The sequence below is a fragment of the Engraulis encrasicolus genome, chromosome 16, assembly GCF_034702125.1.
Source record: "Engraulis encrasicolus isolate BLACKSEA-1 chromosome 16, IST_EnEncr_1.0, whole genome shotgun sequence".
NCBI lineage: Eukaryota > Metazoa > Chordata > Actinopteri > Clupeiformes > Engraulidae > Engraulis > Engraulis encrasicolus.
This window is the reverse complement of record NC_085872.1, coordinates 552810-570346: the sequence shown is the minus strand read 5'-3', so window position 1 is coordinate 570346 and position 17537 is coordinate 552810. Positions and strand designations below refer to the sequence as shown.

The window sequence follows — 17537 nt, the reverse complement described above, 5'->3', positions numbered from 1 at the left end:
GAAATCTGGCTCAATTACTAAAATGAAGCTTTCCTCTGAGACTTTCATTAGGGTGTGATCATTTCCTCACCACCCTAATTTGCTCAAAACCGAAAAATATGTAATATACAGTGCCTTGCATATGTTTTTGCCCCCTTACTGATTTTTAAAAACTTTTTTACACATTTGGCACACTTAAGAGATAACACACATGTAAACATTTAAGAAGGATGGCCCAAGCAAATGCAGTTTCTCAGTGATTATTTCATTTGTTGAGAAACTAATGCCATAATAGGACGAGCCTGTGTGAAAAAGTAATTGCCCCCTGAACCCTATAACTTGTTGTACCGCCTCCAGTAGCAACAATTGTAGTCAAGTGTTCAACTTTTGTTACATCTGTCCGCAGGATATTTTCTTGGAAGCTTTGTATGCATTGTTTGTCAATATCTTTTTAGCAAATTTCAGACAAGATTTGATACTCTCCTTGTCAGAGGTGGCTTTGGCCTTGGAACTCTGACATGCATGTTTGCCAAGTCTCTTTCTTATGGTTGAGTCATAAACACTTCCATTTCATGCAGTAATTAAGACCTCCAGTTGGTAAGATGTTGTTTTGTGTTCCTTTCTGAACACTTGGATCAACCGTCACTGTCTTCTTGGGATAATTTTAGTGTGACAGCTACTCTTAGAAATGTGGATTTTCACAGATTTTCACAAAAACAGTTTCAATTTGTCCTGTGTATCTTTAGAATACTTGTCTTTGTTGTTTGCAAGATTAGTTTTGAATTAATTGACCTGAAATAACCAAACAACAAAAGCAGTCTAATGACCTAGAAATGTCAGATTTTTCATTATAGGCCTACGTCTTGTAAAGCTTGTGGCTCTGCAAAGATACTGTAGATTAGGGCACTTACCAAGAGTCTTGCACTTGTGATGTCTTTGCATTGCACATGAAGTACAAATGGTTCAAATTTAAACACAGCAGATCCTCTTGAATTCCGTAATCCTGAAATCTGCAACACACAAACATCATTGCAGGTCTGCTGATAAAATAACATTACAGCATAACATTTAAGTTTTACACTTATGGTGAAGTTAAATTGCAAGATGTTCACAGATGAAGACTTCAGAGATCATTATGTCTGAGTCAAAAACAATAGTCAGAAAAGATGCTTCTACCATTTGACGAGGGGTGTATTTAACGGTTTGAAGTCAATAAGGGGGAGCCTAAAAACTTCGCAAAGGGTCTTCCCCAAGTCGAAAGGATCAATTGCAAATAGTATTTTACTCATTTGTTTATTATTCTCTTTTTCTTATTTTAAAATATGTATTTTGTATTTATATGAGTGATTCTCTAATTCGCCTACACTTTTAAGTCCGTGGATTTTATTTGGCAATTCCACTAACTATTAACTGCATCCAATGATGTTTTGGACATTAGAAAACATTTATCTTTCATATAATACAGAAAGTGTAGACATAGCATTATTTCCCTCACCAAGAATGAATATTTAATACTGGTTTTGGGCGTTTTCATGCTGTCCTGTTTTCCAAATGTCAGATTCAGTCTTCATATTAGCATGTAAAGAAACTTGTTTTGCCCAAGACAATTGCAAATGTTGATTCACAGTAATCATCACAATATGACAAAACTGTCAGAAAGACCGCTGTCCTTTCCATTATACATGAAATTTGCCATTTGTTTGTGTCCACAAAAACTGTGTTAACCATGTCACGGTCTGAAACCTCCTCCATAAATCAGTAATGGTTTGGTCTTAGGCCATACGAATAACATCACGTGATGTCATAACCTCTTTGGCAGGATACGGGAGGACGTTTTGGTAAATTTTGAGCTCCATCCTTCCATAATTTAATCCATTCTTTTTCATGTTCTCATAGCGGGAAAATTGCCTGTCAACGGTGTTATCAACATATTCATAAGAATCTGAATTAGAAATCACATGTAGAAAAACACAGATAAAGCATACAGATACATGAATTGATTTAAGGTGTTGTGGTGGAACTTCTGAGGTCCTCAGTTAGCACAACACCATAAAAATGGCTGAAATGTCAACGGTGTTACCGTCAATGGTGTTACAATTAAGTATCACAGTCAGGGTTGCCAGATGAGGCTGATGATTTCCAGCCCAAAAAATGATCAAAATCCGCCCTAAAAACCCGCCCAATTCTATTGATTTATATGGCAGTGGGAAGGTTTTTCTGATAGATGCCATTTTTACCCGCACACGGCCATCCTAAGCAGCCCAATTGGGCGGGAACCAGCCCAATCTGGCAACACTGATGACAGTTGAGGAGGAGTATGTTTTTGCCAATTTATATCCATATTGACAGACAAACAAACAAAATAATTTGTGTTCTAGGGAGATGGGTTTGTCTGCTCTGTTTTTTCTCCTAAAAAAGTGCCGACTTGTTCCCCTGCACTGTTGACCGTAACACAGTTGAGTAACACCGTTGACTGTTTTGAAAGTGTTTTTGCGCTATGATCCCTTATGTGTTGGAAAAATCCTATGAACATACACTAGGGATTATCTCTGGAGAAGGAAGTCTTGTGTAAGGAGGGTGACTATATTCAAATCAGACGTTACAGGGATTTATGATGAAAAATGTGTCAGTCTGTATCACAGTGACTCATAAAATCCTACTTATGAAGCTCAACAATCACATTTTCTATATCAGTTGCACAGATTAATGACAACATTACTGCTAAGGGACATAAGCACTTTCAAACATATATTGTTTCAACTCTGTAGTATTTTTATATATGTTTGAAATGACATAGTATTTGTCCATAACACTGTTGACAAAATAATTAAGCAAATGTTCGCTTTCATTAGAGTATTTATCAAATGATTTAAGATTAAGCTTGGCAATTTGTTTGTTTGGAAACTTAAATATATACACTATGTAAACATCTAGGTCATTTAGTTGAAAAAAAATACTGATAATTGACATTTTGCTTTTGCCAAAAGCGTAGGGGAATCGTAGAATCACTCATATATTCTCATAAGTGAGTGCACCTCTCACATTTGTACAGATTTGTAAGTATATCTTTTCATAGGACAACATTAAAGGCATTAATGCATTTATGGCATTTAGAGGTGCTCCGATCACCATTTTTTGGCCCGATCACCGATACCGATCACCAAAAATCTTTATCTGCCGATTACCGATCATTGCCGATCACAAAAATGATTTCCTATTTTTTTTAATTGCATATTAATTATCCTTATTGAATACCATTTCTGCCCATAAACCAATCAATCTTAATTTGCACATGTCTATTATTAGGCTATTATTATTATTATTATTATTATTATTATTATTATCTTTCAGACTAGTGTTGGTAATACAGTCTACAGTATTAATCAATGTATAAGTTATTGCATAGAATAACTAAACTATTTAAGATTGAATTGAAACTGAAACATTACATCAAATAGAAAAAAACAACCTGTCGCTTTAAATGAGCAGCCTCGTGAGGAGAGCCCCTCCCCTCTCTGTCACCGTCCACAGTTCCAGTGCTCCACTGCCGTTTTGAATGTCTCTCTCAAGTTTTACCACATCTGTCGCCGTTTGGTGTTTCAGCGACTATCAAACTAATCGACTGACTGCCAATTACAACTTTGAAAACAATAATTGACATGTTTGTGCTGACAACGTGAAGTTGTCGCGTGCTGACCGAGGCAACTACACAGGTTATAACGTAAAATGGCTCACTGGCGAGTAATACTCAATCGCAAATTACATTGTCAGGTAAACGGCGCATGGATCGGAAAATCAGATCATTGTTGATGCAGATATGGTTATGAATGGTGGAAATGAAGGGGGGAATGGCGAAAAGTTATAGACAAGCAAAGATGCCTTCTTTTGGTGCACTTGCAGCTGTGCAGAGCCAGCGCCTACATGCAGCGCCAGGTGTAAAGGCAAATGGTTGCGTGAGGAATTTAATATCTCTCGATCGGTTTTTTGATCGGCATGTTTTTCCGATCACCGATCAGGCTATTTTTGGCCATTATCTGCCGGTCATGATCGGCAGCCGAGCAATCGGAGCACCTCTAATGGCATTCATGCATCCCCAAACCATGTCAGTCCCACTACCATGCTTGACTAGCCAGATTAAACACTTTTTGTAAAACTCACTTGTTTACCACCACACATGCTTGACACCATTTGAAGCAAATTTGTGTATCTTGGTCTCAACAGAGATGAAGAGACCAAGGATATGGATCACTGGAAACATGTTGTGTGGTCTGAAAAGACCAAAATAAACAAATTTGCTTTAGATGATGTGGTGGTGAGTTTTACAAAAAAGTGTATCATCTGTGAGTCTTCTGTGTGCAGAGTTCTGGGTTCCATTCCCCAGGAGGGGCCTGCCTCCCAAATATGACTTGAGGGCATATGAGCACCGTTGCACCAGCTTCCCAAATGAAGCCCAAATGGGCTGCTTAGGAAAGCCGTCTGCGGGTAAAAATTGGAAAAAAAATCATCCGTGTCATCTGGCAACCTTGGACCTGTCCACAGGAACGGCAGATTCACCACTTTTTCAAGTTTTGCATGACAATAACACCATCTTCTGAAACCATGTGTTGGTTTGATGTGTATAAGAATGATTCTCTAATTCGCCTACACTTTTAAGTCCGTGGATTTTATTTGGCAATTCCACTAACTATTAACTGCATCCAATGATGTTTTGGACATTAGAAAACATTTATCTTTCATATAATACAGAAAGTGTAGACATAGCATTATTTCCCTCAGCAAGAATGAATATTTAATACTGGTTTTGGGTGTTTTCATGCCGTCCTGTTTTCCAAATGTCAGATTCAGTCTTCATATTAGCATGTAAAGAAACTTGTTTTGCCCAAGACGATTGCAAATGTTGATTCACAGTAATCATCACAATATGACAAAACTGTCAGAAAGACCACTGTCCTTTCCATTATACATGAAATTTGCCATTTTGTGTGTGTCCACGAAAACTGTGTTAACCGTGTCACGGTCTGAAACCTCCTCCATGAATCAGTAATGGTTTGGTCTTAGGCCATACGAATAACATCACGTGATGTCATAACCATAAGACTTTTTGGTAAATTTTGAGCTCCATCCTTCCATAATTTAATCCATTCTTTTTCATGTTCTCATAGCGGGAAAATTGCCTGTAAACTGTGTTATCAACATATTCATAAGAATCTGAATTAGAAATCACATGTAGAAAAACACAGATAAAGCATACAGATACATGAATTGATTAAGGTGCTGTGGTGGAACTTCTGAGGTCCTCAGTTAGCACAACACCATAAAAATGGCTGAAATGTCAACGGTGTTACCGTCAATGGTGTTACAATTAAGTATGACAGTCAGGGTTGCCAGATGAGGCTGATGATTTCCAGCCCAAAAAATGATCAAAATCCGCCCTAAAAACCTGCCCAATTCTATTGATTTATATGGCAGTGGGGAGGTTTTTCTGATAGATGCCATTTTTACCCGCACACGGCCATCCTAAGCAGCCCAATTGGGCGGGAACCAGCCCAATCTGGCAACACTGATGACAGTTGAGGAGGAGTATGTTTTTGCCAATTTATATCCATATTGACAGACAAACAAACAAAATAATTTGTGTTCTAGGGAGATGGGTTTGTCTGCTCTGTTTTTTTCTCCTAAAAAAGTGCCGACTTGTTCCCCTGCACTGTTGACCGTAACACAGTTGAGTAACACGGTTGAGTAACACGGTTGACTGTTTTGAAAGTGTTTTTGCGCTATTGATCCCTTATGTGTTGGAAAAATCCTATGAACATACACTATGGATTATCTCTGGAGAAGGAAGTCTTGTGTAAGGAGGGTGACTATATTCAAATCAGACGTTACAGGGATTTATGATGAAAAATGTGTCAGTCTGTATCACAGTGACTCATAAAATCTTACTTATGAAGCTCAACAATCACATTTTCTATATCAGTTGCACAGATTAATGACAACATTACTGCTAAGGGACATAAGCACTTTCAAACATATATTGTTTCAACTCTGTAGTATTTTTATATATGTTTGAAATGACATAGTATTTGTCCATAACACTGTTGACAAAATAATTAAGCAAATGTTCGCTTTCATTAGAGTATTTATCAAATGATTTAAGATTAAGCTTGGCAATTTGTTTGTTTGGAAACTTAAATATATACACTATGTAAACATCTAGGTCATTTAGTTGGAAAAAAAATAATGATAATTGACATTTTGCTTTTGCCAAAAGCGTAGTGGAATCGTAGAATCACTCATAAACAAAATACGCCATGCCATTATGAGCACAGAAAAGACATAAATAGAGCAAATTTTATGAAAAGTAACATCCAAGAGGGAAAATCTCTTCAGGGACCAGGGACATCTGTAAATCTGACATCTGAAATCTGGATTTATCAAAAGTGCGTTGACTGCTCCAACGCACACTTCTATGCAGGGCTCTAAATTAACACACGCCAACCTGCCAAACACGGGTGAAAATTAAATTTGGCCGGTGGAAAAAAAATACTTACCCGCCCATTTGGCTAGTAGCGCCCGAGTAGCCTACAGTAAATTGTGAACGGTAAACGGCTGCTTGTATGACAACGATACGGCGAGATTTCCTACATTACCCATAAACACTCCCGTCATGACCCCACCCCACCGTGAGCGTTCCGAAGCAGCAGCCACATTGCGCGCGCCAGGACAGAAAGCATTTCAGAGCTCCTGTGCGCTCACACTATTTTGACAGGCAGCTCTCCCCTAGCCAGGCTGCGCCCTCCTAGTGACGCAACACCTTCAGATCGAATCTCGATTGCAAGTCTATGATAATCAGGCAAGCTCTCCCCTGCTCCTGTCGCTTTCGCTCCACCACTTTTAACGTCACTATTAGGCCTACTGTTACTATTAGCATTCGCCGACACCGACACACCTTGCTCTAATAGGCTGACTTTTTAATCTGCGAGGACCTGACCGAAGAGTTTCAATAACAGGAGTGTTGTGGAACGAAATAGCGACAAGGGCAGAGGAGGAGAACGGGCTGTCAAAGTAGTGTGAGCGTAGCTGTCAGTTGTCTTCTGAAATGTTTTAAGTCCTGGCGCAACTAAGTTGGAAAGCCCACGCCATCGGAAAGAAGGGCAGACCTTATGCCCGTGCGAGTAGGCTACGTGCGCTACGTACGCTATGGAAGTAACAAAGGAAGCGAACATTTCCGTGACATTATTTGCTTTTAGTTAAACATAGCGTAGGCTTCTTGTTATTTTGTTGCGCATGGTAGAGAAGAGCTCCTGGAGGAAATAATGGTGCCTATAGCATCATACTGTAGGCCACATAAACACACAATAGGCACACACGACATCATATCCATTATTGCACTGTGTGTGTGTGTGTGTGTGTGTGTGTGTGTGTGTGTGTGTGTGTGTGTGTGTGTGTGTGTGTGTTGACCTCTCCTCTTCTCCTCTTCTTTTCCTCTCATCTCTTCTCCCTCCTTGGAGGGTGAGGTTTTGTAGTGTTTGGCTGTGTGTTTGGTTTAAAGGTCTGTTGTGTGTTTGGCTGGTGATTCATTGTTTTCAGAGGTAAAAATAAGGTAAAAATAAAGCAGAAGTTAAAAAAGTATATATAATATGCTTATTATAGACCTAGTATGTAGGCCTATACAGTAGTGCTTATGTGTTGTGGAAATTTGAATAAAATAACCATAATAATAATAATAATAATAATAATAATAATAATAATAAAAACACAACTAGCCTAACGCATAGCCTATTTTGGCAAGATTAAAAAATGGCTAGTTGAACTTCTGTTTGGCTGGTAAGAAAAAATGTCTACTAGCCAAATTGGCTGGTGGTGGAAAAAGTTAATTTAGAGCCCTGCTTCTATGTGATAAATCCCACACCTTCCAAATCACTGTGCACGCGCACACTCAGGGGAATTTGCATCCCGAAACCAGTGTTAATTTTGACAGGAATTTTTAATTTAGTTTTAGTTTTAGTCTCTTGACAAAAATGTAATTTTAGTTTTAGTCACAATTTAGTCATCTAAATCATTTTTGTTGTAGTCTAGTTTTAGTCGACTAAAATTCACACAATTCTCTCTCTCTCTTTCTCGTGCGCATAGTGCAAGCTGTTGCATATTATTTGCATGATGTAAAGTTGTGATGGCACACGCGCTCTCGTTGACATGGTTGTGTCCATGGTTGCATGTATTCGCAAGACGTTATTGGAATAACGCATGTGAAAGCGTGGAAGGGCCGTTCACTTCCTATTTCAGTGTCCTTGACTGAAACAAGTCGCAAAACTCCACACTTCCGAATCCTTTGCGATCGGCACTAAAGTGATTCTTATCAGAAGGCTTGTGCCTACGCATAGACCCTTAAATTACAAACATTAGCAAACATTGAAAAAAGATCAGACAACGACCATCGGGTAGCTGTTCATGAAAGCAACAGGGAGGGTGGAGAAGTTCCGCAAAAATGCATCGTTAGAGAAAGATGTTTGCTACTGTGCGACAGCACCACCACAATTCCATGACTGCATAAACTTCTTCGCCATCGATAAATGGGCAACAATATTTTTTCCAGCCAGGATTGCACTGAAAAGTAGGCTACTGCTGTTCAAAAAAGGTCACGGCCGTGCAGCACCGACACTGCCTGTCACTGTGCCTGCGCGTGTGTGTGAGGGAGAGGAGGAGGGAGGAGACGCGGAGCAGATGAGGCTCACGACTTGCGAAATAGCAGGCAATTCTTTTCCAATGTTTCAGTGACATATTAACGAAAATGCTTCCTATTGGTTTTCGTCTCTGGTGGTATTGTAGTCACATTTTTATTTTTTTGACGAAAATATAAATCAATATCGTTATATTTTTCGTACAAACCCATGCTGTTTTCTTGGTCATCGTTTTATTGTCGTCAGGGGAAAAACAATCGTTAACGATAATTATGACGAAAATATTTCGTCACGAGATTAACACTGCCCGAAACGCCTCCAAGTAACCATATATGGTACTAAAATACATTCAAATGGCATGTTAATTTTTAAGCACCACCCTGTTTGGACAAATGCAGATTGGCGCATCACATGAAGAGCTGGCGGTAAGTTATCCTCCCACTCCTGAGGGTAAGCGCAGAAATAAACATTTCCACGGTAGAAGAGGAGGTGCTTTCAACAGGAGGAGGTCAGTGTTTAAAATCTGTAAAAGAAGGAGACACGCATGGACGAAACCACTATCAAATAGCACACTGTCATACTGCATTGCAATTCAAAGCAAACTGTACCTTGCACGGTCAATATTATTTTCAATTTCATGTTTCGTCCACTCGCACGCATGGTCTGAGGTGTGCGTAGATTTAGGCACATGTCTATTTTCAAGTACATGTTCATAAATTCCACATGTTGTGATCGTACGCATGCTTTACGCACCAGATCTGTGCCTAAGAACACTTGATAAATGAGGGTCCAGGATGCTTACCCACTACACCACACTACCAGTCAGGAAAGATGCCACTCATACCAAATTTCACCTCCATGACACTAACTTTCCTACTTCCATGACAACATGTTTCTTTCATTTAATTTATTACCTCACAGTTCCGACAATTTTGTAAGTCTAGTGTGCTCTCTACTTCATATGACATTGTGTCCAGTGTTTCCCATACATTGAGGAAACTATGGCGCACTGCCATAGTTTAAATTTGGCCGCCATAGTTTCCGAAAATGTAAAAAAAAAAATACATATATACATTTTTTATTTTTATTTTTTTAAACGATGTCCGTTTTTTTTTTAAACGATTTGAAAAACGATTTCCCTCGCATTTTCCTCCTGGAGTAAATGGGTGGTTGACATGATGCTCTGTTTTTACGTAACATTAGTTAAAAACCTACCAAATTTAAATTTTTCCTCTTGAAAACAAATGTAAATGAAAGAAGATGTGGTACATCATGTTTCATATTAGTCTTAGATGAGAAGAAACATTTTTGTTCAGATTGATGGAAAGGTTTAAGTTATATGTCAAATGTTCTGTGGTGTGACTGCAATATTAATACAACCTGGAATATATACAGCTATAAAATAAACCAACAACATTTTGAATCATTTATAAAGCATTTGGCATGAGTTCATAAATATTAACCTTATATTAAAAAATATGAATGTGAAAAAAAACTCAATACAGTACTATTAACTACAAGTTCAATTTCGTAACACAAATTATGTCCTGCGGGTGACATATAAGTCAGGTTTGTGGACGGGCAGCTGCAAGGCCAACTACAAAGGTCTTAAAGACAGGCTGCTAACCAGTTATACCTCAGTTATTGGAGAGTGGTGTGGAAGTTCAAAGGGACACTGTGTGAGATTTTTAGTTGTTTATTTCCAGAATTCATGCTGCCCATTCACTAATGTTACCTTTTTCATGAATACTTACCACCACCATCAAATTCTAAGTATTCATTATGACTGGAAAAATTGCACTTTTAATACATGAAAAGGGGGATCTTCTCCATGGTCCGCCATTTTGAATTTCCAAAAATAGCCATTTTTAGCTGCAAAAATGACTGTAATTGGACCATACTAGAAAATATTTTTTTATTACTCAGTTAACTTCCATGTAAATATCAAATTTGGCGATAGGCAGCCCAGTTTTAATGAGCAGCATATTTGCAGTACCTTGTTTGACTATTTCCTGCACAGTGTCCCTTAAGGGAGAAACAGACCAGCAAATGTTTACATATGAGGGTAGGACACTATACATTCAGCCTTGATTATATCAGTCAGTGTAAGTCACAAAAAGATGTCTGAGGTGTTGTTTGAAAGTTCTTTTCTAGCTCTATTAAGTACAGAAACAGCATGGAATACAACAACCTTCAGAGTATGAAATTATGATGCATTGAAAAATAACAAATTGAATACCAAAAAAACCTATGTTTTTAAATGGCTGGTTTCTTGTCTAAACATAGCCTGTAAGGTCATAAACAACACCTGAAAATGGGGTGTTTGGTTCCTCATTCATTTCAGAGATAATGGGACATAAAGGTTGAAATGAGTTGTGATAAAGTGGTAATAGAATAGTGTCAGGGACAGGACTGGACTGGCCTTCTGGCATAACGGGCATTTTCCGAGTGGGCCCTGCACCCTCGCCGGGCCGTATTCTAGGTACTCAAAAACTACACAGCTTCTGCCCATTGTCAATGGAGACAGTGGAAGTTAGACCATTTTCAGCATTCAGAGAAGGCAGGGTTGAAAGAATAAGCTCAATAAAGGATTTGTTTAAGCGGTCAAGCATCAAAGGGTATGTTGTAGCTGTATGTCAACTAGTGGCTAGCATGTGTTGAGGAATGTATGCCGAGCACTGGAGAGGTGAAACTGAACTTCCTGCATCCTCATGGACCATCTCCATATTTCACATATTCCGATAGACATGCTGTCATGTGATATTACTATGGTATCACCATATTATTACTAGGTGATCTGTATGATGCCATATTTCTGAATCCCATTATTTCTGAAAAGAATAAAGAACCAAACACCAGCATTTCAGGGGTTGTTCATGACATTGCAGGTTATGTTTAGACAAGGAACTGGCCATTTTAAAATATACGTTTTTTTGATATTCAGTTTTTCAATTTATCATAATTCATATTCAGAGGGTTGTTATATTCCATGATGTTGTGTAATTTGTAGATCCAGAAAAGAGCATTCAAATAACACCACAGACATCTTTTTGTGACTTACACTGACTGATATAATCAATGCTGAATGTATAGTGTCCTACCCTCATATGTAAACCTTTGCTGGTCTGTTATTGGTGTCAGATTCACACAAATGCAGTTCTGGGGTGCTACCTTGTTACTAAAGCGTCACAGCAAGTATGATTGAAATCTGTGACGGTAGGGTCCCAAAGTGTCTGATTTCACGTGAAATGACCCAGAGGGATCAAAGGCCTAGTCAAGTTGTTGTAGTTAACTTGGGTTTGGGAGCAATAAAAAAGCCTTCAGAGAAGGGGCAGCTGGGATGAGTTTACCGACACTCCCCAGACTTTGTTTTACAGTTGCATGATAATTAGGCGACAGGCCTTCATTGACACAGCAGAGGAGACATCGGGCTGCATATAGAAATTAATGTGTAATATGTTGTTCAGCCCTTTTACTGTTAGGAATTGTGAAAAAAAACTGGCCCTATGACCTGCACCCCTCAGGTAGAATGTGTACGCCTATGAGTGTGGGGAAAAATGTATAGCCTACTGTATTAGGCCAGTTTGTTTGTGCTCCTCAATTCTGATCTGTGCTCCTATTTTATTTTCATTGCATAGACCCCTGCATGAGGGAAGAATGAAAAGTGTGTTGCAAACAGAAAAGATTCACTGTACTGTATTTTTGTATATAAATGACAATGTACTACTAGGCCTATAGATGTCATGGGTAAAATCTTATGTAAGTTGTCAAAACATAAATGGCTGGTAGGCCTATAGTTTCTCCATGCGCCAATCTCATACTTTTGTCACCAATTGTCATTGTTTTGCCGTTTTGCAAAATGCCGCATGAATATCATCCAGAGTCGTCAGTTGACACGGGGCAGAGTCATGAATAGGAAAGAGTTGTGTATATCCCATTGGCATACGTGGGCAAGGGGCGGGGTCTATTTCCGTGTCATGGCTCCTCCCTGTAGACTTCAAGAAGTTCCATATCCGGAAGTGGGCTCCGTAGACTTTCGTTTGACTGTCGACACCTTTCTCGGTAAGTTGATAAATGGGAGAACAAATCGAAATGTTTTCTGTGTTTCAGTATCCGTTGTCTAAAGTATAGCCTTCAATTATGTAATTGCATGTGGTTTGCATGAAAATTGCGATGTCGATGTTAAAGACGAACGCTGTTTAGGAATGAATAACCACTTCTGGTAGCTTAAGTTAGCATAGCGGCTTGGCTCCTGTCCAACTTCACAAGTGGCTACGTTACAATCCTATACAATGCGCTACTATCTGTATCATAAACGACTGTGTTTTCTACGTCCCACATTCATATAACGCCATATTACCCGTGTACATTCGTGGTTTGATATTCCCAGCTACTTGAATGCATGTAGCTGCATGTGGTTAGCGTAGCGAGTAAGCATTTACGTGTGGATTGTGTTGGCTAGCTACAAAAAATACAATTGAGTCCCGAATATTAAAGTACTGAAAGTTGATGACCCCAGGTATTTCAGAAACCGAGAAATATATATTTCTGTTGAGTAAACCATGGATGTTTTGCTGAACAGTTTGCTGAACAGTTTTGAAGTTGGCTAGTCGAACTACTATGCACAGTCCGTAGCCAGATGTGCACCGCATTGACAATGCGCCGTATACCTCTCCTTTTAGCTCTGTGAAATCAAATAGTTTCTGATTGATTTGAATGGGTGGTGGATTAATGTCTATTTTTTTTGTCTGCCAGTCTATCACTCCTCTATCACTCATCTGTTTTGTGTGTGTTTGATTAGGGACTTTGGTTCGGCATACACTGCTGGCTTTTGTACCTATTGTTGTCATTACTACCATGTGGGACACAGTAAGATGCGTAAGATGCCTTGTGAATCTAAGGTAATTATTGTATTGAAATTGACACGACATATATACCAGTATTTGTGAATAGTCTGGTACTATATGTTTGTAGTTCATATGTGTAGGTCCAAACTCCATGACAGCTGATGAGGTATTGAAGGCACAACTGTAATATTTATTTCAAAGCAATTGAGGTTCAAGTAATATGTAATGTAGTAATGTAGGGAAGTGTGAAGGCATATTTGGCATTAATTTATAGGCAGGTGTTTAAATGGAACAGAGAAAGTAACCATTGAATTGCATTGTAGGACATTCCTAAATATCAATCATAACCGAATCGTTGCTGAAGAAATCGTTTTTCAAATCAAATCGGCATGAATGCTCTGATTTATACCCCTAGTCATGACTAGAAGAAAATAAAGACAAAAACACATTGACAATTTGTCAACGGTTTATTCTCCCTGTTTGACATGTTCATGCTGTGTCTTGAGGTTTTTTTTGTGTTTGTTTTTTTTTTGTTTGTTTGTTTTTTGCTATTGGTGGGGACTGCTATTGAGGAGGCTGCCGTGGCTGGAGGATGCTGTCGAAGGTGTAGGAGACTGCCGTGGCTGGAGGAGGCTGCCGAGGCGAAGGTGGAGGAGGCTGCCGAAGCTGGAGAAGGCTGCCGTAGGCGGAGGAGGCTGCCGTGGCTGGAGGTGGAGGTGGAGGAGGCTGCCGAAGGTGGAGGAGGCTGCCGAAGGAAGAAGCTTCCGTAGGTGGAGGAGGCTGCCGTGGCTGGAGGAGGCTGCTGTAGCTGGCGGAGGCTGGAGGAGGAGGAGGCTGCCGTAGGTGGAGGAGGAGAAGGAGGCTGCCGTAGGTGTAGCTGGAGGAGGCTGCCGAAGGTGGAGGAGGCCGTGGCTGGAGGAGGCTGGAGGCTGCCGAAGGTGGAGGAGGCTGCCGTGGCTGCCGAAGGTGGAGGAGGCTGCCGAAGGTGGAGAAGGCTGCTGAAGGAAGAGGCTTCTGTAGGTGGAGGAGGCTGCTGAAGGTGTAGGCAGAGACTTCTTCGCTTGGCTTTTGCTGCCCAGGTAAGCTTTATTGCTCAGCTGCTTTTCACTGAGGCACTTGCCCGCAATTCGTAGCCTCAGCCTAATGTATCTTCTCACCAACTTCCTCTTCACATCACATATGGCATGATGGTAGGCTGCTCCTTGTAGCCATGGCCTCCTCCTCCAACTGTTGCACAGTGCAGCTTGGTGTGTTGTTATTATTACTATGTGATTCTTTACTTCACTGATGACCCCTGAACAGATTGTCAGTGCCCTTCCTAACTTCATGTGTTTCTTTATTTCATTGCTCCAGCTGTGGGTGTCATATTCACTCATCATTTGATGATGACCCCTGAACAGATTTCCGGCCCTTCTTCATACACCTTGTCTTCCACCTTCACAGTCATGGTGTGTATATTGTTATTACAATGTGATTCTTCATTTCATTGCGCGTCTTCATACAGCTTGTCTCCCACCTTCATCTGGTTCTTCACTTAATTGCTCCAGGTGTACCATATTCACTGATAATGATATTTGTTGTTCATATACAGAAGCATAGACCCCTTTTACAGTTTTAATTTTTCTGTCTATTTCAATGTTTACACGTTGAGTATGACCGCTGCATGTCTGTGTTGTTGACAGGCACAACACTCAGGAGTGCTGTGAGTTGCATGACACCTGCAGAGGCTCCATACTACAGACTACTTCTACTCGGTACTACAGAAACCGGATCACTTGACAAGCCTGTGTCCTGTTTTGGCCTTCCACACTCTGTAGGATTGCATAGGCTCCATTTCTTCTCCCACATCACCATTCCAAAACAACTCCAGATGTTTCTTTTGTATTTTTTATGGCCAGTTTCTTTACATCTGTTACACTACTGTGTTTTGCACCCAAAACTGGACTGCTCTATCTGTTTCTTGTTTTTTATCATTATCACTTGCATTGCTGTAAATATGTTCCATTAGCTCAGTTTTGCAACTATGAAGTGTACAGTTTTTGTTGTTGTATTACTGTTACACTGAGCAAAAAGAAACCTCAAACCTTACTCTTAAGCCTATGTGAATTCTTCATGCGTGTCGTGCTCTGTCAACAGTTTGATGCTTACAAAGCATTCCAAGTGTCTGTATGATGTTCTACCATTATGCTATGCCTTCATAGTTAATAACAAAAGGTATACAGTATTAAAAATGCATATTCACACTAGGTTATTGTCTAACTTGGCACCATAGCAGTGAGCATCCAGTGTATTTCTGTGTTCAAAACATACATAAATACATTAAAAAAAAATTAATTGACCCACTCAAGTACTGGTTATACAGTTGTTGTCTTTTTTTAATTATAATTTATTTAGTCCACATGACAGATCCATGGCCCTGCTCCATGCCACTGATTCAGAGTCGTGTGTAGGGACTACACGTCTCTGCCCTGATCCTCTTCACTCTGCCTGCATGCAACGATGCATGTTTTTGGCAGGTCTGATGCAAGCCTCATAAAGGCTAAAGCTGGACTGCGTCTCACTGCTAGAGATCTATAGACATTACAAGTGTATGTGATTAGTTTTTTAACGAATTAATATTTGTAGTGTAAATAATGAACACAACGCTTTTGCGATTACAGTCAAAAGCTACCAAGAAAGTTAGCATCTCATAGGTAAGTGGCGGGCTCCTGGCTAAGCTAATGGTGATTTCCCTCAAAACACACCAGTTCTACGACAGTAGCGTGTAAACAACACAGTATTTTATATCACCTAGATGTACTAGACGAATTACCTAAAAAATGGGATGGATCCCGTTTGTGTGCATATTTATTCAATGCTTGCCGTAGAAAGGCTTATTCTGCTCAGTAGAAGTCAATGACGGCTCTCTGTTTGTTTAGAACTTTAGCGTGTCTACACATGACTCTGACAGCCACTAGGTGACTTTCCCGCCGAGATCAAAGGTAGGCGTAACTCTGTTTATCAATGGCTCTGACAAGGGGGCCCAGATAGTTTGTTACACCGGTCCTCCTATTGGCTGTGTAATTACGACGTGCAAGACTCGTAGCATACCACTTGAGTTTTGCTTCAGAACCATGATCGGGCACTGTAAATATGTTTAACTAGCCTACACATCTTATCAACGAACACACACTCACCACATCCTCCTCGCTACATTTTTGATGGGTTACGAACAGCCAAGAACAATTCTGCTTTTGGATTTCCGACGTCTCTGAAAGCTAGTGAAAGGAAATGGCAAGAGAAGACACATTAAAGAGGGGATGGAGCTATAGTTTTGTTAAGATGAATAGCCTATCAGAGTAGGCCTATACGTACCCCATCTATCACAATAACTCTCCCCGAACATGAACTTGTGGTGAAGTAGTTGGGTGAGTTGTTCAGAAGGGAAACAACTGGGTAGATATCATCATCTATGCTACCTTTACGGCTAAGATCAACTCTGCTGAGATGTAGTGACTTGCACTGGCTGAATGTATTCTCCATTTCTTCTGGCTGCATCAACAACCTAAAGTTGGTTGGAAACACCGTTATCGAAACAATTTAACTTAAACTCAGGTTAAATTCAAAGATGTCCTGAATCAATTGTAGTCTGACACGCAATGTGGAAAAGAATCTACTAGGTATCTGCAGACATGGGAAATCTCGTTCTGCTGTGTGTTTACTTTTTTGTAAACAATCAATGGCTGCGTAATGTTCAACCTCTGATTGTTGGAAACTGCTGTCGGTCAAAAAATGAGCTCACGTGGTTGGCTGCTTCTTGCACCGTGCCCCTCCTCACAACACACGTGGGAACTCTGCTACAGCAGCGAAAATGAGAGAATGTCCGCAGCCACTCGGCGATCTTTTCAAAATAAAAGCGATGCATTAAGTTCACTTCAGAATTCAGAAAAGGTTTAGAGTTCTTCATGTTAAAGTTAACCATGTGTTAGTTTTAACTTCATAATCTGAGTAGGCTAATGGTAGTTTTTAACCACATGACATAATGATCAATGAC

The 17537-nt window shown here is 39.9% G+C and overlaps 1 protein-coding gene across 1 annotated transcript in view; it reads right to left on the bottom strand.

Moving 5' to 3' along the window:
- The window catches only part of tyw3 (tRNA-yW synthesizing protein 3 homolog (S. cerevisiae)), a 35467-nt gene extending 18271 nt beyond the window's left edge, over positions 1-17196 (bottom strand). Inside the window, exons 1-3 of the mRNA XM_063220087.1 lie at positions 16859-17196; positions 16681-16761; positions 891-989 (exon numbers count right to left, since the gene is read on the bottom strand). Of these exons, the coding sequence (XP_063076157.1) occupies positions 891-989; positions 16681-16761; positions 16859-17041 (363 nt within the window). The 5' untranslated portion in view covers positions 17042-17196. The remainder of the gene's footprint in view (positions 1-890; positions 990-16680; positions 16762-16858) is intronic.
- Between the last annotated feature and the right edge of the window lie 341 nt (positions 17197-17537).